Source organism: Gorilla gorilla, chromosome X (genome assembly GCF_029281585.2).
Source record: "Gorilla gorilla gorilla isolate KB3781 chromosome X, NHGRI_mGorGor1-v2.1_pri, whole genome shotgun sequence".
Lineage (NCBI taxonomy): Eukaryota > Metazoa > Chordata > Mammalia > Primates > Hominidae > Gorilla > Gorilla gorilla.
The window spans coordinates 28724404-28751778 of record NC_073247.2 but is presented as its reverse complement, the minus strand read 5'-3'; the positions used below and the strand labels follow the sequence as shown (position 1 = coordinate 28751778).

The window sequence follows — 27375 nt, the reverse complement described above, 5'->3', positions numbered from 1 at the left end:
AATAATCTGCCCCAAATCTCATAGGAGGTATTGTGTGGTGAAGCTGGATTTGAACCTAATTAGTATGGAACCAGTGTTCCTACAACAGATAGTGAGAAGCAGGGAAAGGAATAGCTGTAAAGAGCAATTGGTAACAGAGCCCCATGTCCATGTGATCTCTACCCCACCTCTTCTGAGAAAATTCTTAATGTTCAGCTGGCTTCTGACTTCCAGATGCCTGTTGTGATAAGTACCAGGAACATGCTTCCTTGTTTTCCTTTCCGCTGGTATCTACCCCTTGTGGTTTCCTTCTAGAGTTTTCCTCAGCCTTTGAGGTGTTCTTAAAGGGTATTTTGTTGTTGCTGAAAATAAGGAAATAAACATACATTTAAAGGACTTCTATGCTTATGGAGAGGTAAAGTCACTCTTATCTGACAATAACAGTCCTTGAGTATTCAAAAGGTATTTTCAGAGGAAGAGCAGACTTGGTTGTTACGAATGTTTAATTCCCAAAGCAAGGTTGACCTCTGGGATGGGACGAGTGGCTCTTCTGATACGGGTAGGGGGAAGGGAGAGAAGAAATAGAGCAGTATCTGAAGACGCCAGTCAAGGAAGCCAGTGTTATGGTATGGGATGGCAACAGGAGCAAATGAAGGAAGCTCACGGGGTTTATACCTGACCTACCTCCCCTTTGCTCTTATTGCTGCCCATGATTGATTAGTTTGTGGCAATCTGGGTTCTGTGGGACAGGGAGCAAAGTTCCAAGCAGAGGCATTGGGCAGCACAGCTGACTGTATATGAACTCTAGGCTTCCTTTAAGTGAAAAGGTGAAAGTTGTTGACTGAATAAGGAAAGACAAAAATCATATGCTTAGGTTGCCAAGGTCTACAGTAAGAACAAAACTTTTATCTATGAAATTGCAAAGAAGGGAAAAAAAATTCGTACATAGTATATATGGAGTCTGATACTATCGGCAGTTTCAGGCATCCACTGGGCAGGGGGGTGGGGGAGCGTCTCAAAATGTATCCCCCAGAATATATGGGTAACGGGGGGATACTCTGCTTGTTAATATTTTTCCCTATAAACATGCTTTCACATCTGATTTTTTTTTTTCTAAACAAGAGTCCCTGTCAGAGAGCACCTGTTGACTATTGACTGTATAGTGAAACAGCACATAGGAGTTCACAAGGTTGTCCATTGGGTCATTAAAAAAAAAACACACATGCACCTTGACTTGGGAGTGAATTTGATGATGGCCTTTTTGTTGTTGTTGTTGTTACAGGACAGAAAGCAGAGTGGCATATTGGAAAAGTCATGAGCTTAGAAGGCAAACTCTCTTAACCAAATGGATGCTCTTGGCTCAGTTACCTAACCTCACAGAGCCTATGTTTCCTCATGTGTAAAGTGAGGAAACAATATCTACCTCAAAGGATGTTTGGGAGGATTTCATGCAATAATGGATATTGAAGTGCCTAGCATGTAATGGGTAGCCAGTAAATATTGGCACCTATCTCCTTTCTTTCTCTAGTTTCCCTCATTCCAGGCTTCCAGACCCCCTGTTGGCTTTACTCCTTGCCTTCTAGATTGTTTCCCAAGATTTGTTAATTTCTTTTTCATTTCCACAATTCAGTAATTATCATTTCTTGGGTGTTTTTCTTACCTGGACATTTTCTGTTCTGTCTGAAGATAAGCTGAAGAACCAGGTAAATTTTGTGTTGGTTGTTTACATAAAAGTTTTATTAAAGATGAGTAGCATATCCTTCTTTATATTTCATATAACTTTTTCAAAAAGATTTTTATTCACTTTGTGACCACTATGAACACACACAGTTTGTGTGTTCATATACATATGAACATATAAAGTTTTATATATAGTTTTAACCTTATTTAAACAAATCCATTTCCTATTTCAAGTAGTTTAATACTGAATAGAGTTTCAGCATGGTGTGTGTGTGTGTATATATGTATGTATATCTATATGTACGTTATATGATTGCTCCTGGGAGTTTAATTTTGATGTGTAATATACTGAATGGTTACTCTTTCCTTTTTAGTTGAATCGGCTTAAAAAGTATTTTATTCTAGGTGCTGGGGATATGGCAATAAATAAAATCGAGCCCTTAGGAGGCTGAGGTGGGAAGATTACTTGAGCCCAGGAGTTCAAGGCTTCAGTGAGCTATGATCACATCACTTCACTCCTGCATGTCGGCACTGGACGACAGAGTGAAACCTTGTCTCAAACAAAAAACGAAAAACCCCCAAAAAACTGAATCCTTGACTTTGAAAAGCCTGCTTTCTAAAGTGAAATTTTGTTCATATGTAAACATTTTTGGCCGGGCGCGGTGGCTTATGCCTGTAATTCCAGCACTTTGGGAGGCCAGGTGGGCGGATTGCCTGAGGTCAGGAGTTTGAGACCAGCCTGGCTAACATGGTGAAACCCAGTCGCTACTAAAAATACAAAAATTAGCCGGGCATGGTGGCACGCGCCTGTAGTCCTAGCTACTTGGGAGGCTAAAGCAGGAGAATTGCTTGAACCAGGGAGGTGGAGGTTGCAGTGAGCCGAGATCATGCCACTGCACTCCAGCCTGGGTGACACAGTGAGACTCTGTCTCAAAAAAAAAAAAAAATTTATAGTACTTTTTTTTTTAACTTTGCTCATACGTACATATATGCCATACATCAAAAAATTTTTATTATAATATAGAACAAATATATATACTTTAGGGGACTATTTGAAACTATAGCTTCAGTTTTCAAATGCCAAAATAGTTAGATCAAATATTGATTTCATTATAGTTGCCATGTTCTGTAAAGTTACTATTTGCTACAATTTAACTGCTTATTTTATATAGAATATACTAGTTTTGGGGGTATAACATTGACTTGCAGGCTGAATATATTTTTCATTCGTTCATTCAGTATTTTTTGAGGACCTCCTATATTCCTAGGTTCTGTCTTAAACCAACCTGGCACAGGAATTTGAACCCAGATCTGGAGCTCAATTATTCCTCTTCTTCATTCTATATATTTAGAGTTGGGGACTAGAACTGTAGAGATCAGTAGATTGGTCAAGAGAATTAACATTTTATTTGGGTTTAGTAATTGTGTTAGTCTGTTTTCATACTGCTATAAGGAACTGCCCCAAACTGGATAATTTACAAAGGAGGTTTAATTGACTCACAGTTCAGCATGGCTGGAGAGGCCTCAGGAAACTTACATTCATGGTGGAAGGCAAAGAGAGCAGTAGGAAAGAGAGGTTCCGAGCGAAGTGGGAAGAGCCCCTTATAAAACCATCAGATCTCATGAGAACTCTCTTACTATCACGAGAACAGCATGGGGGAAACCGCCTCCATGATTCAATTTCCTCCACCTGGTCTCTCCCTTGACATGTGGGGATTATGGGAATTACAATTCAAGATGAGATTTGGGTGGGGACACAAAGCCTAACCATCTCAGTAACTAAAAAGAGGTCACTTAATGACCTTGGAAAATAATTTCTTTAAAATATGTTTGGGGGAAGAAAAGTTTATTACAGGGGCTAAGGAAATGGAATAATAAGGAAATTGAAATGTCAAGTATAGGTAATTCTTGATGTTTTATTCATAGTAGTGAGTGGAAAGAGGGAATTTACTCAAGGGCTTGAAAGTGTATCAGAAACAGGGAGGTAACTTCAAAATAAGGGATATGTGAAAGTTGTAAGAGACAGCAAGGAGTTGGGGATTGAGTGATCAAATATTGAGGAGAGAAGAGATAATTGAAACCAAAATGTCCCATAGGAACCAAAGAAAGGTGTTGTTAAGGCATAAATAAAAGAAGATTGGACTTCGAAAACTAGAGAGGAAAACTTTTCTTTTTTTTTTTATTATTATACTCTAAGTTTTAGGGTACATGTGCACATTGTGCAGGTTAGTTACGTATGTATACATGTGCCATGCTGGTGCGCTGCATCCACTAACTCGTCATCTAGCATTAGGTATATCTCCCAATGCTATCCCTCCTCCCTCCCCCCACCGAGAAAACTTTTCATTTGATGTAAGAGAAAAAGATGAGAATGATTGAAAAAGTATTTTAAGATGGAGAAATGGGATTTTTTTTTTTTTGAGATGGAGTTTCACTCTTGTTGTCCAGGCTGGAGTGCAATGGTGCATTCTCGGCTCACTGCAACCTCTGCCTCCCGGGTTCAAGTGATTCTCCTGCCTCAGCCTCCCAAGTAGCTGGGATTACAGGCATGTGCCACCATGCCTGGCTAATTTTGTCTATTTAGTAGAAAAGGGGTTTCACCATGTTGGTCAAACTGGTCTGGAACTCCTGACCTCAGGTGATCCACCTGCCTCAGCCTCACAAAGTGCTGAGATTACATGCGTGAGCCACTGCGCCCAGCCAGAGAAATGGGATTTTTAAGTTTACCCCCAAAGGATAGCCTTTAATCTTCTCATAAAGTAGAAGATTGGGTCATTCCCTGAATGGAAGAGAGAAAGGGAGATGGGAACTTAAATAGGGAAAAGCCTTCTACCATGGAAACATACTTGGAAATCAGTGAGTTGCAGCAGTGACTCCTCAGTTGAGGTTAGCATGGATTTTATAGACACCAGTAGCATCTTAATGTTCTAAAGCAAGAGTTGGCAAACAGTAGCCTGAGGGCCACATCCAGCTCATGTAGCTTATAAGCTAAGAATTTTTTTAATATTCTTAATTGGTTGTAGAAAAACAAGCAAACAAAGAAACAAAAAAGGGCCGGGCGCAGTGGCTCACACCTGTAATCCCAGCACTCTGGGAGGCTGAGGCGGGTGGATCACGAGGTCAGGAGATTGAGACCATCCTGGCTAACGTGGTGAAACCCTGTCTCTACCACAAAATACAAAAAATTAGCTGGGCGTAGTTGGGCGTAGTGGCGGGCGCCTGTAGTCCCAGCTACTCGGGAGGCTGAGGCAGGAGAATGGCATGAACCCGGGAGGCGGAGCTTACAGTGAGCTGAGATCGCGCCACTGCACTCCAGCCTGGGTGACAGAGCAAGACTCCGTCTCAAAAAAAAAAAAAAACCCCAAACAAAAAAGAATGTACGACAGAGACCTTATGTGGCCTTCAAAGCGTGAGATATTTAGTTTCTGGCCCTTCCTGGAAAAAGATAGCTAACCCTTGTTCTATAGCTCAGGACCAGAGAAAGCAGATGATAGTGTGACTCAGAGATGGGGACTGACATTCTGGACATGATCAAAGATCAAAGGGTGATAAAAGAAGGTATACTAGTTAGGGGTTTTTGGTGGAGGTGGACAGTTGGGTGCAGGTTGAGTAGAGAGTAAAGCAAAGCCAGAAGAAAGCTAATGGATTGCATGAAAATGGAATATGGGCTTGTGGATAGATGTCATAATGAGAATGTAAAGCCTGATCAGTTGGTTTGAAGCAAAGATAACAGGTAAGGAAGTTGGAATTGGAGAAAGGGGACATGGTTGGTTGTCTTGGAGATACAAGAGTTTCAGAAATTGCCAACTACAGCCATTTTAGGAAATAGCTGAACTCCCCAGTGATAAGGTCAGGATGATGAAGCATCCAAGAGTACGATGGTCAGATTCCTTAAGATGAAGACAGGAAGACTATGTATGAAGAAATAATGTGTGTTAGGTTACTGGACTTTTTCAAAAAAGTGGAAGTGAGCCTGGAATATGAAGTAGATGATGGCAATGAGGTAAAAAGAGGCTGGTGTAAGTAGGTGAACTACTTGTAAATGAGGGGGAAAGTGATGTTGGCAGTGAAGTGGTCCTCTCTTTGCCCTGGCAGCTCAGGATAGGCTGTTCCTTACTTTTGGTTTGGTAAGTGGTAGAAGGTAGATAAAAAGGTCGTAGGAAAGATGTGGTATTATCTATTGCAGGTCAGATTTACATGTACATAGTCTTTGAGTGTGGGAGGAACAAAGCAGCAGATTGGTTTGGAGTTGTAAAATGAAGCCCTCAAAATAACAGTAGTTGATTTTTGCATAGATGTATAAATGTTTCACTTACATAGTTCTTCCTGTAAAGAATTTTTTAAGCATTAGTGCTTTTTACTATGTAAAATTCATTTATTTGTAATAATGAAATTATCAAGGAATTAATACTAAACATATCTCTTTTTACTTAAATGTGAACATGGACAAAAGTAACCTGGCAGGTAACCTTTATTTGAATATTGAAACTGTATTGGGCTACAAGGAAACTAGTAGCTACAAATCACTTGGGCCTGATAGTGGTCTTTCCATGACAACATTAATGTAAAGTCTCTATTTTAGTATATGAAACTTTATTAGTAGACATACATATAGGGACATAATATATATTAACCTTAAATATATAATTTTTATTTGCCAATTATACCTCATTAAATCTGAAAAAAGTCAAGAGCAAGGGAGCCCCTGCCCTCTGAAACATGAAGCAGGAGCCCTAGGCAATTGCTTTGCTATGTTTTTCTATGTTGATGTGAGAGATGATTCCTGTATAAGACATAATTGAATAGTGTATTCTGAAGGAAAGACTCCTTTTTGTACTTCCCATAAAAATATGGGAAGTTCCTAATAGGTAAGTTGCTAGGAATTTTTACCATGCTAAGTTGAAGTTACTGATTCCTCTAATAAAAACCTCTTTATTTTTTCTGGAGAATTAAACTATTTTCTAATAATATGAAATCTTAGGGTACCTAAAACTTCATTTCAGATGGTACTTTTAGTTTTAAGTGGTTTTCAGTGAATAATCTTTGGAAATGGTTTTAAAGGTCAAGTAAAACTTATTTTGAGTCATGAGGAGACAATGCCTTAATTGTGTCATTTACTTTAATATTTTTTGTATTTTTTTCCTCAGTTCCTATTGTAAAGAATATAGCAAAAACAGAGTCTTCTCCTTCCGAAGCAAGCCAGCATTCAATGCAGTCTCCACAGAAAACTACTCTAATATTACCAACACAGCAGGTCAGGAGATCAAGTCGAATTAAACCACCTGGACCTACTGCAGTCCCCAAAAGGAGCAGTTCTGTTAAAAATATCACACCAAGGAAAAAAGGTCCAAACTCAGGAAAAAAGGTTAGTTGTATGTCCTCCTAATTTGTATTATAGGTTTTTATAGTGCCTTATTATTTATAACATACAATTTAGGAATTTACTAAGAGTATGATGAGGGTCTTTAGAAATGTACTAAGAGTATGTAGGCTTTTGAAAGCCTCACATAACTATCGATAGATTGTTATTTCTTTGCTTGGGCAAACTTAAAACTTTTTATAGTGTTCTACTTCAAAACCACAATGAAAGTACTATTAATACATGGGTGTATTTATGTTCAGACTAGTTAATTTGAAACTCAGTATACTTTAAAAATCAATGTGAAGTGAATCTTACTATGCATATATTATACCTCAATAAACTGGGGCAGGGAGAGAAGAATCAATCTGATGAATTCAATAATGCTGGAGTCAACTCTAAAACTTAGAAATAATAGAAAAAGCAACAACCTGAAGACACTGAAGAGTGAATGGAAGCAGACAGATTCTGGTGGCAGGGGAGGTACTCACTGGGAGAAGGGGTGTTATACAAAGTGAGTTTCCATTGTTGTGGTTTTAAGCCTTAGGTCAAGTACGCTTTGTGTAGCATGTGAAACAACAGGAGTATTAGTAGAAAAACAACAATTTATCTGGCCTAGGGAAACCAGAAAATAGAAAAGCCAGGAAAACTGTGGCTGTTAAAGGGAATGGAGGGATTTTGGAAGGGAAGGACCAGAGAGGTTATCTGCAAATTCTGTCTACCAACGTCTCTGACAGACCCCTGATCTGAGCATGTTTGTCTAATACACACAGGCCAGTGTAGCTAAAGCAAAAGATCTGAACTCAGGCTGGATGAAATTAGGCCCAAGATCAGAATTTAAAGTTCAAGTCCAACCAAGGTAATTACTAGCTAAACAAAAGAAATAACAATTATCAGAGAAATATAGAATTTAGAATCTGCACAAATTAATATTTGTAACATCTGGAATGTAATTCACAATTACCCAAATACATAGTAAAATGAATAATATTTTCAAGAAAAAAGAAAATCAACTGAGACAGACCCAAGTATAACCCAGATATTAGAACTAGCAAACAAAAATTGTAAAGTGGCTATTCAACTGGTCTTCGATGACATTACACACACACACACACACACACACACACACACACACACAATCGTACTGATTAAAAAGACCATCTTAGTGGAGAAACAAAGGATAAAAAGGAGCCAAATTGAAACTCAAGAACTGAAAAATACAATATCTGAAGTAAAAGATTCACTGGACAAAATTAACCAGAATTGACTGGAGATGACAGAAGAAAGAGTAAATGAACTGGAAGATAGAAGAATAGAAATTATCCAGTGTGAAAAACTCAGACTAAGATTGAGAAAGAAAACGAACCCAGAGACCTTTTAGATAATATCAAAGGTCCAATACAATGTAATTGGAGTCCCAAAAGGAAAAGAAAGAGAAACTGGAGCAGAAAAAATATTTGAAGAAATAAAGTCTCAAAATTTTCCAAATGTCATGAAAGAAATGCATAGACACAAAATACTCAGCCAAGAGCAAACAGAATAAGCACAAAGACATCTAAGCTGAGGCATATTAGAGTCAAACTGTTGAAAACCAGAGACAGAGCAAATCTTAAAGATAACAATGTAAAAATGAAAAAGTGCATGCAGAGAAACAAAAATTTGATTAACAGCTGACATTTCTCATCAAAAGCCATGGAGGCCAGAAGAGAGTAGAACAACATCTTTAAAGGGCTGAAAGGAAAAAAAAAAAAAAAAACTATCAACCTGAAATTCTGTATCTATCAAAAATACTCTTCTAGAATGAAGGTGAACTTAGAATATATATAATTTTTGTCAATTATACCTTAATAAAGTAGAAAAGATTCCTTAGTAGAATTCAATAGTTTTCTTCATATAATTTATACTCTCGTTTATTCTTATTTATTTCTGCATATTTTATGATTCTTGTTGCTATTGTGAAGGAAATCTTCTCCTTATTACTCTTTTCTATGAAACAAAAGATATAAATATTTCTTAAAAAAAAGAATGAAGGTGAGGACATTTTCATTTTCAGATAAAAGCATACTAAGATAAATCATTGTCGAACCAGCACTGCAGGAAATGCTTAAAGGAAAATGAGACCAGATGGAAACCTGGTTTCTCAAAGAGAAAGGAATTGTTTTGAAGATGGTAAATCTTTGGGTAAATGCAAATGACTTATAATAACATGACTATTTATAACTAATTACAATACAGTGTTGCAGAGTTTATATTTAACAGACATGAAACAATTGTATAAAGGCCTGACGTGGGGGATATGGATCCTATATAATTGCAAGATTTCACCATTTTATGTGAAGTGGTACAATATTAACTAAATTTATGTGGCTTGTAGAAAGTTAAGGATGTACATTCTAATCCCCAGGGCATATTGTAAAAAAAAAAAATGCAAAGAATTATAGCTAAAAAGCCAATAGAAAATTAAAATGTAATTCTAAGGAATATTTGAATATTCAAATGTATTCATTATAAAATATTCTAAGGAATATAAACTATTAACAAAAGGAAAGGAGGGCCTGGGTACAGTGGCTCATGCCTGTAATCCCAGCACTTTGGGAGGCCAAGGCAGAAAGATCACTTGAACCCAGGAGTTTGAGACCAGCCTGGGCAACATGGCAAAACCCCATCTCTACACAAAATACACAAATTAGCTGGGTGCAGTGGCACACGCATGTAGCCCCAGCTACATGGGAAGCTGAGGCAGCAGCAGAATTGCTTGAGCCTAGGAGGTGGAGGTTGCAGTGAGCTGAGATGGTGCCTTTGCACTCCAGCTTGGGTGACAGGAGTGAAACCTTGTCTCAAAGGGGGGAAAAAAAAGGAAAGGAAAAGGAGGAACAGAACCAAACACAGAGGAGACAAATCAAAAACAGGCAATGGAATAGTAGACCCAGCCAGGCGTGGTGGCTCACGCCTGTAATCCCAGCACTTTGGGAGGCTGAGGCTGGTGAATCACCTGAGGTCAGGAGTTCGAGACCAGCCTGGCCAACATGGCAAAACCCCATTTCTACTAAAAATACAAAAATTAGTCAGGCATGCTCACAGGTGCCTGTAATCCCAGCTACTCAGGAAGCTGAGGCACGAGAATCGCTTGAACCCAGGAGGTGGAGGTTGCAGTGAGCCGAGATTTCGCCACTGCACTCTAGCCTGGGCAACAGAGTGAGACTCCATCTCAAAAAAAAAAAAAAAAAAAAAAAAGGTAGACCCAGATCCAAACATACTGATAATTGCATGAAAAGTTAGTGGATTATCCTTTCTAGTTAAAAAGACAGAGATTATCAACATGGATTTTTTTTTAAAGACCCAAATATATCCTGTCTACAAGAGATGCACTCTAAATATAAAGACATAGAATCTTTTCAGATCTCTTGCGGCTGACTGAATTAAATGCCAGCAGTATTATCTTACACATTCCTGAGTTCGGCCGTCCGATATCAGTATCTATAACATTTCCATTTTGTTTCAACTTATGTTTGCTGTATGGAAAAAAAATAACATTGTGATTTTAAAATATATTGATAGTTATTTTTCTTTAAAAACACTCAATTTACAAAATAAAAATCAAAAGTCAAAGCTAAATATTTCAAAAATATAGTCATGAACATTGAAAAAAATCAAGCAGATTGTTCTAATATAAATGGTAGCAGATGAAATTTTTTAAATGAAAAATAAAAGAAAAGTTAATAGTGAAATTTAAAGTGAAATAATATTTTAAATGCATTAAAAAATTAACATGTATGTATATTTTCCAGCTTCTGAAATGTCTTTGTGATTAGTTGGTATAATGGTGAAAATGTAAGATAACACCAAATAGTTTCCTTTGACTCCTTTAGTTTCCAGTTCCAAGCTAATTTGATAATTTTGGAGAGCTCTCTTTGAAAACATTGTTTATTTGATGATGGGGATGGAGAAGGGGCAGGTACTTTAATCTTTTAAAAATTATTTTAAAAGTTTTTTACTTTTTATTATGAATACATAATACTTGTATGTATTTATGGGGTCTGTGTCATATTTGGATACAAGTTGTCATTTTCTTCCTCCCCTTAAGGGAGGAGTGAGTGCAGGAGCACATTTTCTTAATGAATGTACCTTTATTCAATTTGCAGTGTTAATGCAAACATACTATCTTAGTATGTCTCAAGACAAAGGATTCAGCTTTCAGATTTTTAAAATAGTGAAAGAATGACATGGTCAACCCAGTAATTATAATTCAGTACTGAAAAATAACATGATTATGTCCAGGCAGTGGCGCATGCCTGTAATCCCAGCACTTTGGGAGGCGGAGGTAGGAGGATCCCTTGAGCCCAGGAGCTCAAATCCAGCCAGGGCAACATAGCAAGACAAAAAAAAAAATCACATTTTTTGTTTCTTTAACATTGATAAAGAACACTGTATCAATGTTAAATAAACAAAAAATGTGGTTTACTAGATTACTGTCAACCCAAACGACAGCCATTAATTTAAGCAAATAAATTTCAGCAACATCGAATGTTCTATTTTTTACTCCTTTGTTCCCCTTTTAAATGCCCTCTGTTATTACCTTTTCTATGCACAGGAGTCCCTTCTCTTATATTGGAGAGTCATGTTTGAAGGTAGCTCCTGGAAAACCCCAAGAGTTGATGTAAAATAAACAAAATGCTAGTGAAGTTTAACAATGCTCAGGAAACATTGGTTCTTATAGGCAGTAGGCATAATTTTGTATAGACTTTAGCAAGCCATCTGTTGTGATTTTGTCAGAATTATTGTATGTAATATGGAGAAATGTGGGTTAGACACAGCGAAGACTAACTAGATGAGCAACTTCTTTCTGAAAATAAACTCTGTCCTCTGCCTTGCTGAGATTTTTTTTCTATTGGAGGTATTGCTCTGGGTTAGAGATTTACAGACTTTTCTTTAGCAATGTGAAAAAACTTGTCTTACAGGGAACCTCAAAAAATAAAGTACGTTTTATGGAATAAACTAATTTGGCTAAGGTGTGATTAGTTGGAGCAGGGGTAGGACAGGGAATCCCAGCCATTTGGTCTTTTTCTCCCCTACCTGGACGGTTTGTGGTCCTCTGAGAAGCTCAGTTTGGAAAGTTCTGCAGTTCATGACACACACGGGAGTTTCCAACCTGAGGACTTCTGATAACTAATAATTTTATAAACCAATGATATTTATAATTTCTGACTTTCTTATCTAAGAATATATTAATGAGTATTGTATACTTGTGTTTTTTTCCCTTTGTTTTTAACAGGAAAAACCTTTGCCTGTGATATGTTCTACATCTGCAGCTTCTCTAAAATCACTGACCAGAGACCGTGGCATGTTATATAAAGATGTCGCTTCTGGGCCATGTAAAATAGTGATGTCTACAGGTAAATTCATATTTTAAAAATAGTATAGAATTACTAATCTTTTATCCTGTATTATTTTCAGTGTCTTCGAAGTCCTGGAAATAAAATAATAGGGGAAAAAGATGGTAATATTAAACATTTATCTTTGCATTTTTCATATTAAAGTATTTTGAAATTCTGATTGTTCCATTTTACATTAAGGAAAAAGTCTTTAAATACATGAGTCACTTGAAAATTCAGATACTCTTAAAGTATTTTATCCATTTAAGTAAGATTTGCGAAATTTACATTGTCAAATCTATTCTTGTTTTCCCTTTATCTCATTTCAAAATTTGTCTTTTTGTATGGTATGTGTTTGCAAAGCTGCCTCAAACCTTTTCTTAATGCCTTTTAAAAATTATCTCCCTTACACTCTCCTATTCCCTGGACTTTTTTTTCCTTTTAATTTTTCTTTCCTGACTAAAAGTAAATTTAGTTTTTTAAAAATAGAAGTCACTTTAAAAATGATTGTTGTAACATATCTCATTTTTTTCAGTTTATTATTTCTGATTTTTAATTAGCAGGAAAGACTAGCTAAATGGATATAACACAAAGGAGATAAAACATTGAAATCCTTGTTTAGCTTCACTTGTGTTCAGTAGAATTTGTCCATGTCATCAGCACCGTGGGTTGAATTTTTAATAGCTATTTCATTTCTGAAGGATAACAGTCCTTCCTCTGGCTGTTGCCACAAAATTGAATTGTATATTTCAACAGAGCAAAACTGAGATTGATCAGTTTTCTTATACTAAATATAGACTATGTGTGTGTGGAAGTTTTGCAATATTAATTAATGGATTAAAAATAACATGCTTCTTAGGGGGACAATTTATTTTATTTTTGGTAGTGATATGCCCTCATGTTTTGTTTCTTTGTTTTTTTTTTTTTTTTTTTTTTTTTTTTTTTTTTTTGAGACAGTCTCACTTCATCACCCAGGCTAGAGTGCAGTGGCGTGATCTTGGCTAAATGCAACCTCTGCCTCCCGGGTTCAAATGATTCTTCTGCCTCGCCTCCCAAGTATCTGGGACTACAGGCATGTGCCACCACACTCAGATAATTTTTGTATTTTTAGTAGAGATGGGGTTTCACTATGTTGGCCAGGCTGGTCTCAAACTCTTGATCTGAGTTGATCCGCCCACCTTGGCCTCCCAAAGTGCTAGAATTACAGGCGTGACCAACTGCGCCCAGCTTCCCTCATGTTTTTATAGTGGATATTGATTTGCATTTGTTGATTCTCAGTAAAGAAAATTATTGGAAGTTGGCATTTATGTGATTATAGATGAATTGCTTCTATATCATATGCTTTTATTATACTAAGGAAAGAGTTTATTTTAAAATTTTCTTCCATGAATCTTGGTATATATAGAAGGAACATTTTTATTTTCTTAAAATTAATAAAATATTAATATATATCAATATAACTTGTTATATATATCTTAAATTGTTTGGTTAGTTTAGAAAATATAATTGAGGTGCAGTATTGGTGATTTAAAAGAAATTCAGTCCAAAAAAGAGCATAGCAAGATGACCCGTTTTGAAAGGAAATTCTTGTACTGTGTATACAGTTAAAAGATGAAAATATTCATCTGTCTTTGTGCCATTTTATATAATGTGGGAATGTATGAAGAATTGTTTTTGTGATGTTCCTAAAATGTCTGTAGGTTTTATATCATCAGTTTGGACAAGATTCTAAAAAAATTGAATAAACATTTTGATTGTTTCTTTGTGGGTTCAGTGTCTTTGCATGAATGTAAAAATATATTTACCTACATATTTTTAGGTAGCAGAAATGATCATTGATATTAACTATTTTTAGGTTTTCTGTGAGTGAAGTGGATAGTGGGATATAGTAATTGATTATGTAGTGTTTTCACAAAATTTCTTTTAATCAGTCTCATTGTTATGTATGCATACACATTTTTTCTCAAGTCTGTGTCTATGTAAACAAACATGGAAACTTTGGCCCTCATCTGGATCCCAAGAGAATCCAGCAGCTGCCTGACCACTTCGGCCCGGGTCCGGTGAATGTGGTGCTTCGCCGGATTGTGCAGGCCTGTGTGGATTGTGCCCTTGAAACTAAAACTGTTTTTGGATACCTGAAGCCAGATAATCGTGGAGGAGAAGTGATAACTGGTATACTTACCTAATACATTGTCTAATTCAGTCCTTCTCCCTTCCCTTCTCCCTTCCCTTCCCCCTTCCCTTCCCCCTTCCCTTCCCCCTTCCCTTCCCCCTTCCCTTCCCCCTTCCCTTCCCCCTTCCCTTTCCTCTCCCCTTCCCCCTTCCCCTCCCCTTCCCCCTCCCTCCCTCCCCCCCTCCCCCTCCTCTTCTTCTTTCTTCCTTCTTCTTCTTTTTAGAACAGGGTCTCACTCTGTCACCCAGGCTGGAGTGCAATGGTGTGATCTTGGCTCACTGCAGCCTCCACCTCCCAGGTTCAAGCGATTCTCCCACCTTAGCCTCCTGAGTAGCTGGGATTATAGGCATGCGCCATCATGCCTGGCTAACTTTTGTATTTTTAGTAGAGACAGGGTTTTGCCATGTTGCCCAGGCTAGTCGTGAACTCCTGGCCTCATGTGATCTGCCCACCTTGGCCTCGCAGAATGCTGGGATTACAGGTGTGAGCCACCGCACCTAGCCTGTAATATTTATTATATTAGTATAATAGAACATTTATAGGAGTTATATGTTTATAGATTTTAAGCCCTGGTTTGAAAAGTTGACTTTTAAAATGGACAAATGATGTCAGAATAATGTAAATTGGGACAAAAGTCACAGATTCTTCGTTTTACATGCTGTGTTAAGCTCACTATAGGCAGAGTACCTTGGCTGATAATATATTTTATCTATAAGAAGCTCTAAATAAATATGTGACTCAAGAAGTCATTAAGCAATAAGATAGTGTTGGTGGCTATGATCAGACACCACAACATTCATACCCATGGAATATTTGGAATAGAAGGAAGTGTTACATAGATCAGTGAGTTTCTGTTGTTGTTGTTGACTTAAGAGTATTTTCAAATGAGGATGTTTTTACCAATACAGGCTATTGTGTTTGAGAGGAGCTTTTATAATATAAGATTATTCCTTTATGAATTACAAAGAACACAAATTAGACTTATAATACCTTTCCTAAGGTGATAGTTTTTTTTTTTTAATTAGTGTTGTATTTCTCATCTCTCTGAGGTTACTGACATCCTTTTTTTTCCCCAATAGCCTCCTTTGATGGGGAAACTCATTCCATCCAGCTCCCTCCAGTGAACAGTGCATCATTTGCTCTTCGCTTTCTTGAGAACTTCTGCCACAGTCTGCAGTGTGATAACCTTTTGAGTAGCCAGCCTTTTAGTTCTTCCAGGGGTCATACTCACAGCTCTGGAGAGCATGGTAAAAATCAGTCAGGTGAGAGAAGATGTAAACTCTTACACTTCTGTTTAACTTGAGAATCTTGTGTAATTGTTTTTCCTTGTGTTCTCCTCAAAGTAAACATTTTAGCCACAGTGAACTAATTAGAAATGTATAACATATAGTTGTTTTTGTTCATTCAAAATAGGAAAGTAATTTCTTGTATTCATAATGAACTTCAGAATCAAAGCCCATGGCTTACTTATGTTTGGCTTCATTTTGACTACCTCACAGAGTTAAACATTCTCTATTAGACTGAAGTATGGCTTTAAAGTTACTGACTTTTATAATCCTCAGAAGTTAGCAAAGCGTGTTGAGCCTATTGGCTATAAAGAATTTTGTTGTAGTCATTGAGGTTTGACAAATGATGATACGGTTTTGTTGTTGTTTTTGGAGACAGAGTCTCGCTCTGTCACCCCAGGCTGAAGTGTAGTGGCACAATCTCGGCTCACTGCAACCTCCGCCTCCCAGATTCAAGCGATCTTCCTGTCTCAGCCTCCCGAGTAGCTGGGATTACAGGCGCCCACCACCATGCCCAGCTAATTTTTGTATATTTAGTAGAGACAGGGTTTTGCCATGTTGGCCAGGGTGGTCTTGAACTCCTGACCTTAAGTGATCCTCCCGCCTTGGCCTCCCAAAGTGCTGGGATTTACAGGTGTGAGCCTCCACACCCAGCCTGTGATATGCTTGAATTTGACATTTGAACCATGGTTGCTTCTCTTCCATAAGAACCCCAAACCGATGCCTGAATAAGAGGGTAGGTGTAAGATAGCCCTGTAGAACCAAAAGTGGGTTTCTTGCTTCTGATCCCTAAAGCAAGAAAGCTCTTTCAGCTTTTATGCAAGTGCTGTTTGTTTTTTGGGAGTGGTTTGTCTCTTTTTCATGTGACTCATGAAAGCTAACTATGTTCTATTGATCATGGCAGGATTGTATGTGGGTCTTTTAAGAGTAGCTGAAGTTCTCAGGTGTTATTGCCGCATGGTTTTCTGGCCAGCTGCTGCTGATTCTGGAAATACCGAGTACCATCACAGACTATCTTTTTAAGCCCAGGGATTCTAATTCACGTGCCACTCAAGTGTGAAGCGTGGGTACCACGTCTCTAGCTACTACTTTTTTTTTTGGTCCTCCTGGTTACCCTCACCCTTCTTCATAAAGCTTGTCTCCTCTACTTCAGTGACATCTCTCATATCCATCCCCTTTTTTCCATTTCCTTGTTACTACCCTGCTTCAGACTGTACTAACCCCTTCTCTGGTTTAGTAAAGCAGGCTTCTAACTGGAGTCCTCTTTCCAGTTTCTCCCCTCTGGTGTAGCTGTCCAGTGAGTCCCTTTGAAATAAAGGTATGATACTGTGACATGCTTGCAAAAAGTATACATGGAGAAGCAGTGGCATGGAGAGCACAGGTGTTGGAGTTTGTCAGACCTGGGGTCCAATCCTGGCCTTGTAATATCTGCTGAAAGAGTATAAAGTCTGACCGGCCTACATTTTAATTCAGTTCCTGCTGTTAACTAGCTATGTGCCCATAGACAAAGTACTGAGCCTCTCTAGTTCTCAGTTTCCTTATCTGCAAAGTGGATACCTCTTTAGTTGTGAAACTGAAAGAAAGTATATGTAAATTCTTAGCCTGCATTATGCCTGGCATGAAGTAGGAGCAATAAAAGGTAGCTGTCAGAACTAGGGGGAAGAGGAAGAGTGAGGTTTCATGTTTTCATGTGATATTATCCTTTTTTTTTCCTTCTTCAGGAGAGGTAGGAGGTCATCAAAAATGGTAGGAAATTTGGAAGATGGCTAGGAAGGGAAGGGCCACCTGTGTGGGAAGAGGGGTGTCTGTGTATTGATAGGTTTTCTGTTTCTAAGAGTAATTTGGGGAAAAATACGAGTTGGAGATGTTGAGAGTACAATTTCCTGATTTCTTTTTTTTTGGAGACAGAGTCTCAGTCTGTCACCCAGGTTGGAGTGTAGTGACACCATCTCGGCTCACTGCAACTTCCGCCTCCTGGGTTCAAGCGATTCTCTTGTCTCAGCCTCCCGAATAGCTGGGATTGCAGGTGCCTGCCACCACGCCTGGCTAATTTTTGTATTTTTAGTAGAGGTGGAGTTTCACCTTGTTGACCAGGCTGGTCTCAAACTCCTGGCCTCAAGTGATCCTTCCACCTTGGCCTCCCAAAGTGCTGGGATTACAGGCCTGAGCCACCATGCCAGGCCCAATTTCCTGATTTCTTATACAAAGCATTAAGAATGCCAGTAATTTACAAAGCCTCATTCTTTGAAAGATTTTAAAGAAAATGTAATTCTTCTTTAAATTGAACACAGAATGTTTGAATTTTCAGATTAATCAAATAATCAGAATAGGTAACTATTTGAAAAAATACACTGAATAATCCACATATTTTACATTATTTTAGGGGTTATTAATTTTCTGTCACAGAAAGCTTAATTTAGCCATTTGAAAATGGCTTTGAGTTGGAACTCTTATGTTTTTCTTAAGTCAGCTTGTAGTTAAAGAAGTTGCATATAAATGTTATGAGGTTATTACTAAGATTTCACGTCTAGTATCCCATTTCTCTTACATTTTTAAAAATAAGTGACTCAAAAATAGTTTAAGATAGAGTGCTCTTCTTAGGAGACTTTGATTCTGACAAATCTAGTGTTTGCATATTTTAGCAGTAATTTTAAAGACATTTTACTGAAGTATAGTATACATAGAGAAAATTATACATGGAATGTAGCTTGATTAATTTTCATGCCTGTATAATCAGTCCCTGGTTGGAAAAGTAGCTATTACTAGTACCCTAGAAGCACTGCTAATGTGTCAAACCCCCTTTCATCCACTACTACCCCTCACTTCGCACAAGGATACCTACTGTCCTGACTTCTAGTACCATATATTACTTTTGCCTATTTTTGAACTTTATAGAAATGGAATTATGCAGCATTTACTCTTGTGCCTAGCTTTTTTGGCCTATCATTATGTTTGTAAGTTTCATCTGTATTGTTGCATATAGTTAGATCATTCATTCTCATTGCTGTATAATATTCTGTTGTATAAATATGCTACCATGGTATGTATCCATTTGAGTGCTTTCTGTTTTGTGCCCTTATAAATAGTGTTATGTTTTGTACTCTTATAAATAGTGTTATCATGAACATTCTATACACGTCTTTCTGTTCCTGTATCTATCTTGGAGGGAATTGCTAGGTCACAGGAAATGCATAGATTAAGCTTTAGTAGATACTGCCAAACAGTTTTTCAAAGTGGTTGCCTCAGTTTACTTTCCTATCAGCTCTCTGCTTTTTTAAATAGATTATAATTCTCAGGTGAAATTTTTTATTCTTTGATCTTTTCCGTCCATTTTTCCTGTTTTCTTGAACATATTCATCAAAATTGCGTTATAGTCTTTGTCTACTGACACCAGTAGTTTTTCTCTCAATAGTTGGTTATATGGTCTTACTTCTTTGCATGTTTACCACTATTTTTTTGTATATGGGACATTGTATATAAAAGATCTGCAGAAGCTCCAGATTTCTGCCTTAAAAAGTTTCCTCTTTTTTAAGCAGAAAGAAGGAAGGCTCATTCCATTCAGTGATTGAGCTGGGTTGGGACTGAATAGCAGTTTTAGTAAGACTCAGTCTATCTCCTGATTCCTCGCTATTCTTCAGGTGTTACTTTCCCAGGATTTTGATTGAGAACCTGGGAATTCCCTAGCTCCTTAGCCTTGAAAGACTATGGGGAATTGTACTTCCCTTCTTCAGGGGTTTGCTGCTCAGCTCTTTAGCCTTCTTCCTCATGTATTATCACAACTTTGCACCTGTGTTTAGGTGGCTTGTGTGTTTGCCACAAACACAATAAAATAAAGACCCCCTGGTGGGTCTTTATTTCTTAAGCATCATGAGACTGTGAGAGATTTCAGCGTGCCTTTTAAGAGTTTTCAGCCTAACTCCCCAGCTTCCTGTATAGCTCCAGAACTTGGCAAATATCCCATGGGGGAAAACCAGCTATGAGTTTGAGTTTCTGATTTGTCACTCCAGCTGTGTGAAGCTGCTAAATCTTTTTTGATTTATTTTTGCCTAGGTATGGCCCTCTGCCTGTGTCAAGTTCTATTTTCACTGTAGTGCCAAGAATCAGCAGATTCCTACCGGGAAAAAATATGACGAAATCTTCAGTTTAGACTAGAATGGTTCTTCCTTTCTGGAATTTGATTTTATTAGTTCCTATGACTGCTATACTTTGAGGATGCTTTTCTTATAGTAACTTTATTGAGATATAATTCACATACCATAATTTCACCCTTTTAAAAGTATACAATTCAGTATTTTTTAAGTGTATTCACAGAGTTGTGCAGTCATCACCACTATCTTCATCACCCCCAATAGAAATCCCATACCTATTAACTATCATCCCTCAATCTCTTTTCCCCCTCACCACTGGAAACCATTTATTGACTTTCTGTCTTTATAGATTTTCCTATTCTAGACATTTCATATGAATAGAATCATATAATATGCAACCTTTGTGTGTGGCTTCTTTCACTTAGCATAATGTGTTTTGTTGTTTGTTTGTTTTGTTTTTTTGAGACGGAGTCTCGCTCTGTTGCCTAGGCTGGAGTGCAGTGGTGTGATCTTGGCTTGCCACAACCTCTGCCTCCTGGGTTCAAGCGATTCTCCTGCCTCAGCCTCCTGAGTAGCTGGGACTACAGGTGCACACCACCACACGCAGCTAATTTTTGTATTTTTAGTAGAGACGTGGTTTCACTATGTCATCCAGGCTGGTCTCGAATTCCTGACCTCAAGTGATCTGCCCATCTTGGCCTCCCAAAATGCTGGGATTACAGGTGTGAGCCACTGTGCCCACCCTATGTTTTCAAGGTTCACCCACGTGGTAGCATGTATCAGTGCTTCATTCCTTTTTATGGCTGAATAATATTCTATTGTATGGCTATATTATGTTTATCCATTTATCAATTGATGTACTTCTGGATTGTTTCCACTTTTTGGCTATTAGGAATGCTGCTGCAGTGAACATTTGTATATGTTTTTGTGTGGATACGTGTTCTTTCAGGTACAAACCTAGGAGTGGAATTGTTGGGTCATATGGTTAACTCTGTTTAACTTGATGAGGACCTGACAGACTTTTCCAAAGAGGTTATACCATTTTACATTTTCATCAGCAGTGAATGAAGGTTTCAATTTTTCCTTTTAAACACTTGTTATTGTCCATCTTTTTCATTATACCCATTCTAGCAGGTGCGAAATGGTATCTCATTATGGTGTGATTTGCATTTTTCCAGTAGTTGATGATGAGCATCTTTTCTTGTGCTTTTTGGCCATTTGTGTATCTTCAGAGAAATGTCTGTTCGAATCCTTTGTCCATTTTTAATTGGTTTCATTGTCTTTTTATTGTTGAGTCATAAGAGTTCTTTGTATATTCTGGATACAAGTCCTGTATGAGGTATATGCTTTGCATATATTTTATCCCATTCTTTGGGGTTGTCTTTTCACTTCCTACTTTTTTTTTTTTTTTTTTTTTTGCGATGGAATCTTGCTCTGTTACCCAGGCTGGAGTGCAGTGGTGTGATTTTGGCTCACCGCAACCTCTGCCACCAGTTTCAAGCAATCCTCCCACCTCAGCCTCCAGAGTGCCAGGACTACAGGTGTGTGCCCCCACACTTGGCTAATTTTTGTATTTTTAGTAGAGATGAGGTGGCATGGTTTGGCTGTGTCCCCACCCAAATCTCATCTTGAATTATAGTTCCCATAATCCCCACAGGTCATGGGAGGGACCCAGTAGGAGGTAATTGAATCATGGGGGCAGTTACCCTCATGCTGTTCTTGTGATAGTGAGTGAGTTCTCATGAGATCTGATGGTTTTATAAGGGGCTTTCCCCCCTTTGCTCTGCACTTCCGCCTGCTGCCATGTAAGACGTGCCTTTGCTCCTCCTTTGCCTTCTGCCATGATTGTGAGTCCTCCCCAGCCATGTGGAACTGTGAGTCTATTAAGCCTCTTTTTCTTTATAAATTACCCAGTCTCCAGTATGTCTTTATTAGCAGTCTGAGAACAGACTAATACCCTGGCCTTTTTTTTAGTTCTTTAGACATGATTTTCATTTTTTAGGTCCTTGAAAATATTTATAATAGTTGATTTAAAGTATTTGTCTAGGTCAGGTACAGTGGCTCACACCTGTAATCCCAGCACTTTGGGAGGCCGAGGTGGGTGGATCACAAGGTCAGGAGATCGAGACCATCCTGGCTAACACAGTGAAACCCCGTCTCTACTAAAAATACAAAAAAAATTGCCAGGTGTGGTGGCGGGTGCCTGTAGTCCCAGCTACTCGGGAGGCTGAGGCAGGAGAATGGCATGAACCCGGGAGGCAGAGCTTGCAGTGAGCCGAGATTGTGCCACTGCACTCCAGCCTGGGTGACAGAGCGAGCCTCCATCTCAAAAAAAAGAAAAAAAAAATTAGCCAGGCGTGGTGGCATGTGCCTATAATCCCAGCTACTTGGGAGGCTGAGGCACAAGAATCATTTGAACCTGGGAGGCAGAGGTTGCAGTGAGCTGAGATCATGCCATTGCACTCCAGCATGGGCAACAGAGTGAGACTGTGTCCCAAAATAAAGTATTTGTCTAGTAAGTCCAATGTCTGGGCTTCCTTAGAGACAGTTTCTGTTTACTGATTTTTTTTTCCTTTGTATGGACCATACTGTTTCTTTGCATGTCTCATTTTTTTTTGTTGAAAACTGGACATTTAAAAATCATAAAATGGCAACTCTGGAAATCAGATTCCCTTCTCCCTAGGGTTTGTTGTTGTTGCTGGTGCTGTTTAGTGACTTTTCCTCGACTAATTCTGTAAAGTCTGTGTTTCTTTGTTAAGAGTGGCCACTGAAGTCTGCTTGGTTAGCTTAATGTGGTTAGCTAATGATTGGGTAGATATTTCCTTAAATGCCTGGAACCAGTGTATCTGCCAGCCTTGGCCAAGGGATTTTCTGTGTGTGTTGGGACATAACTTCAGTGCTCCAAGAGGCAGCTTGTAAGTCAGCCTTGTGCAGAGCCTCAAGGTCAGCCAGAGATGAAAGATTAGGGTGTTCTCATGTCTTTCCTGGGCATGCATGTATACATCTGTGCATATGCATGTGAACCGTCTAGATTCCCAGGAATATGTTTGTGTTTTTCAAAGTCTCCTAGGGGACATCTTATACCCAGTTTTTCCTTTCAAGCTTTTTGGCCAGCCTGTTGTTAGCCCTGACTGGTAATATTGTCTCAGGCAGCTGCAAAGTTAAACAGTTGCCACCATTTTCCCCCATCAGATGCCCTGGAGATGGGGTTGTTCACACAGAACAAGGTCTAATTTAGGTCAAAAAAAGACAAACCCTGAAAAGGAGCTTTTCAGTGAGCTTCGAGACTGGTCTAATAGTGATAGTTCTCTGGGCATGGGGCTTTTGGAGAGCTCCAAACCCATTGTGCCCCCTCCAGCGATTATTGCATGGCTGTTTTTCACACCTGCTGTAGTTGTGAAGTGTTGGTTTTCAAGGCTACTGTGAAAATGGGGTGAGGGGGATTATATTAGGGCAAGTTAAAATGCCACAGAATTTGCTGTTTTTTTCTGAGATCCATCCATTTTTCTTAAACACTTTGGATTGTGGCAAGTCTTTAATTTCCAGAGTTTTGAAAAAGATAGTTTTTATAGTTTTTGCCAGTGTTTTCATTGTTTTTATGAAGGAGTAGATTTTTGGAGGTCTTTGATCAGTCATCCTGGAAGTGCTTCTCTGATGATTTAAAAAATACTTTGTAAATTACCTGGCTTTTCCTAGTTATCTCTGTAGGAACACTTTCCTCCCTTAGCTTACTACAATATGCAGAAGCAGAAGTCGAGTCAATTTTATATTTGTTTCAGCCCCAGATAGTAGACCATACCCAGCTTGATAAACTTTTCATAAAGCATGAGTACATTACAAATAAATGATGAAGACTTTTTCTAATCTTGCTGAGATTCTGAGGTAAATAAACATTTATAGAAAACTGTATTTTAGAACTCGAATATTCCATATTATTAAATGGGTATGAAAAGCCAATTATTTCTTTCCTTAGAATTTAATGTCTTAATTGTAGAAATATGAGATATGTTTTGCCTGTTGGTTTTACAGTCCATTATTAAAAATGAAACTAAAGTGGTAAGAGCTCTACTGGACTCATTGGGATTCACTGAGTAACTAGATTGAGCTAACGGTTGCTCATCATAAGATTTTGAGAAGCATGCCTGGCCCTCAGCCGAAATTTTGAACCAGATGAAGTTTGACTTTGATACTCATGGCAATCTTTCTTCTCTTTTGAGGTCTACTATCAGACTTTTTAGATTTCTCTTATACCTTATTTGTCCTTTTAGTTGGAGGTTAAATCAGGATATTTGTTGATACTTAGGGTATAACTGATAATTAAAGCTGTCTTTACTTTCAGGATCATGCTTTACAGAGTGGTCCTTTAGGTAGAAGTGCATTTGGTTGAATGATAAGTAAGCAGTAGACTTGTTTTAAGGGTAGCTCTAGGCCAGGATTGTTACTTAACAAAATGGATGTTCATTATATTATATCATTTAATTTCTCTGAAGTTTTAACTCCTCTGGCTCATGGGAACAATTTTCTCAGGCCATTTTAGACACATTTTAATGGGTTGCCTCACTGTCTTGTGAGATATTTAGAGAGATCTGATAACCTCAGAATAAAGAAGCCTAGATATGCTCCTTCTGGAAATGCTTTTAACTCTTGAATATTATTTCAGTGAAAATATAAAATAGGATGAAATAGACACATGTTATTCATGAATATCAAATAATTGAGAAGTTCTCAATGAAGGTATCGTAGGCAAATGATGTAGAAACAGAAGTGTTTCATGCTGATGATATGAAAATGCTTGAGTATATTAGTTCGTTATAACAGACAACTGTTTTTTCTTTGAAAACAGCAAAAGAAGATGTAACAGAAAGGCAAAGCACCAAACGATCTCCTCAGCAAACTGTACCATATGTTGTTCCTCTCTCTCCTAAGCTCCCCAAAACAAAGGAGTATGCGTCTGAAGGTAAATAGCATTTACACCTCCCAGGACTGGGAAGAAATGTTTCTCTGCTACCACTTGTGTATACTCTTGGGGTGGTAGTATTGGAGGTAGGGAGGTAAATTTGCCCAAATAAGTTTGGCAGTTAGGCTACTACTTGGACAGCTTTGTTGAACCCTTCATTCCCTTCAGAAGTGGACGGCTGTCATTTCTCCATAGATTAAAAAAAAATTGTAATAACCTTTTTCCTTCACTTTTGTATTGCTAAAAACTGGCAGAAAGAAGAATAGAAAAACCTACTGCCTTTCTCCAGAGAATGTGTTAACTGCCCAAGTAGTAAACAAATGTTAGAAACCAACTGTATGATCATATTATAACAAATAGTAATGAAGAACTGCATTTCTAAAAACAAATGCTTCAGTGAGGTGTTTATAGCCTTGGTGGCAAGACTGGCAAATGATAGTAAGTTACTATGAAAAATACAGGTGATATGGAATCACTTTGGACTGTAGGACAATGTCCATTAATATAAATGCCAAGGAAGGCCAAGTCGGGTGGATCATCTGATTTCAGGAGTTTGAGACCAGCCTGGCCAACATGATGAAACCCTGTCTCTACTAAAAGAAACCCAAAAGATTAGCCAGGCGTGGTGGCAGGCACCTGTACTCCCAGCTACTTGGGAGGCTGAGGTAGGAGAATTGCTTGAACCCAGGAGGCGGAGGTTGCAGTGAACCAAGATTGCACCACTGCACCCCAGCCTGGGCAACAAGAGCAAAACTTTGTCTCAATCAATCAGTGCATGCATCCATACCAAGGAGGGGATAGCCATAAACTTTGTGTTAGAGCATTGTGGTTCAGTATAGCACAAGTTAAGTGAACTATTGCTAGGGATGAGATTTTTAACCTTTTAGTAGTATTTGAATTGTAAGTCTGTTGAAGATAGCCTCCTTTGTCTTTTTCCCTGTAGGAGAACCATTGTTTGCTGGGGGAAGTGCCATTCCCAAAGAGGAAAATCTTTCAGAAGATTCTAAGAGCTCATCACTAAATTCAGGAAATTATTTGAATCCTGCCTGTAGAAATCCTATGTATATTCATACTTCAGTCTCCCAGGATTTTTCTCGAAGTGTGCCAGGCACCACAAGTTCACCACTAGTTGGGGACATATCCCCCAAGAGCAGTCCCCATGAAGTTAAATTCCAAATGCAGAGGAAAAGTGAAGGTATGTTCAAAAATAGTGACTCTCAATGTGTTTGTCTTTTGCCTTGAGATTTTCACACCTAACAGCATCCCCTGAGAGTATCACATTGGAGAAAGTGCTAAAATTTGGGAGGCTGAGTCCTCCCTTTCACATCACTGTCAGGTCAGACCATTATGGATCCTCCAATCCTCTTGACAGCACAGAACTGTCTCTAGGGATCTGGATCACCAACCACGTCTCTGATAGAGACTTCTCAGATTAGTAGTGCTTGAACAGTTGTAATTTATCATTTCCTTGGGTACCGTCTGGACTCACAAACCTCTCATGACTCTGAGGCCTGGAAAGACAGTCCCTCTCCTTTCTGTTGTACACTTTTCTTCGTCTCTCTTGAGACGTTCCTGGCCTCAGCCTGTGTTGACTCCTGGATTCGGGCTGGCATCTTGTTACCACAGCCACACCATTTCCTCACTCTCCACATCCTTCCTCAGACCCACCAGGAAGACATGACATGTATAAGTAGGGCAACATCCTATTGCCATTTAGAAAGAGCCAGAACAGGCCAGGCACGGGGTGGCTCACACCTGTAATCCTAGCACTTTGGGAGGCCGAGGCAGGCAGATCACCCGAAGTCGGGAGTTTGAGACCAGCCTGACCAACATGGAGAAACCCTGTCTCTACTAAAAATACAAAATTAGCTGAGCATGGCGATGCATGCCTGTAATCCCAGCTACTTGGGAGCCCGAGGCAGGAGAATCACTTGAACCCGGGAGGCAGAGGTTGCAGTGAGCCGAGATCGCGCCATTGCATTCCAGCCTAGGCAACAGGAGTGAAACTCCATCTCAAAAAGAAAGAAGAAAGAAAGAAAGGAGCCAAAACAGCCTTCCATGTGCAAAGAGGGCTAATACCCTGTACCTTTGAAGGATTAAGGGTACAGGAGAGTGAGGGTGGGAATAAGTGTTTTGTCCTTTTTCTCCAGGTAGGCATGCAGGCGAGGTTGAGGAGTGAAGGAAGTGGGAACCCTTGCCTTTGATCATGGGTGTTATCTATGGGCAACCACACTGTGCACACACCATGACACATTTAATGTTGTCAGCCCCATCCCCTCTGGAGATTGTCTCTGCCTTTAGAGTGACATAGCTTGCAGAGTCTAACAATAGATGCTTACTCCATAATGGCTAGTATACCTTGCATTTTAAAGTATTTTCACAAAGTATGACCTTTTGGCGATAGGCTTTCTCAGTATAAGGTTACTTCTAATGGTGAATATCTCACTTTGAAATGTATGTCAAACACTAAGGTAGCCGGTA

At 38.7% G+C, this 27375-nt stretch overlaps 1 protein-coding gene across 2 annotated transcripts in view; it reads left to right on the top strand.

The window, feature by feature from the left end:
* The window catches only part of SCML2 (Scm polycomb group protein like 2), a 115211-nt gene that overhangs the window by 81860 nt on the left and 5976 nt on the right, over positions 1-27375 (top strand). For both annotated transcript variants that reach the window (XM_055376682.2, XM_019018813.3), the window contains exons 8-13: positions 6807-7024; positions 12291-12411; positions 14359-14562; positions 15643-15825; positions 24781-24894; positions 25838-26089. In XM_055376682.2, the coding sequence (XP_055232657.1) occupies positions 6807-7024; positions 12291-12411; positions 14359-14562; positions 15643-15825; positions 24781-24894; positions 25838-26089 (1092 nt within the window). The remainder of the gene's footprint in view (positions 1-6806; positions 7025-12290; positions 12412-14358; positions 14563-15642; positions 15826-24780; positions 24895-25837; positions 26090-27375) is intronic.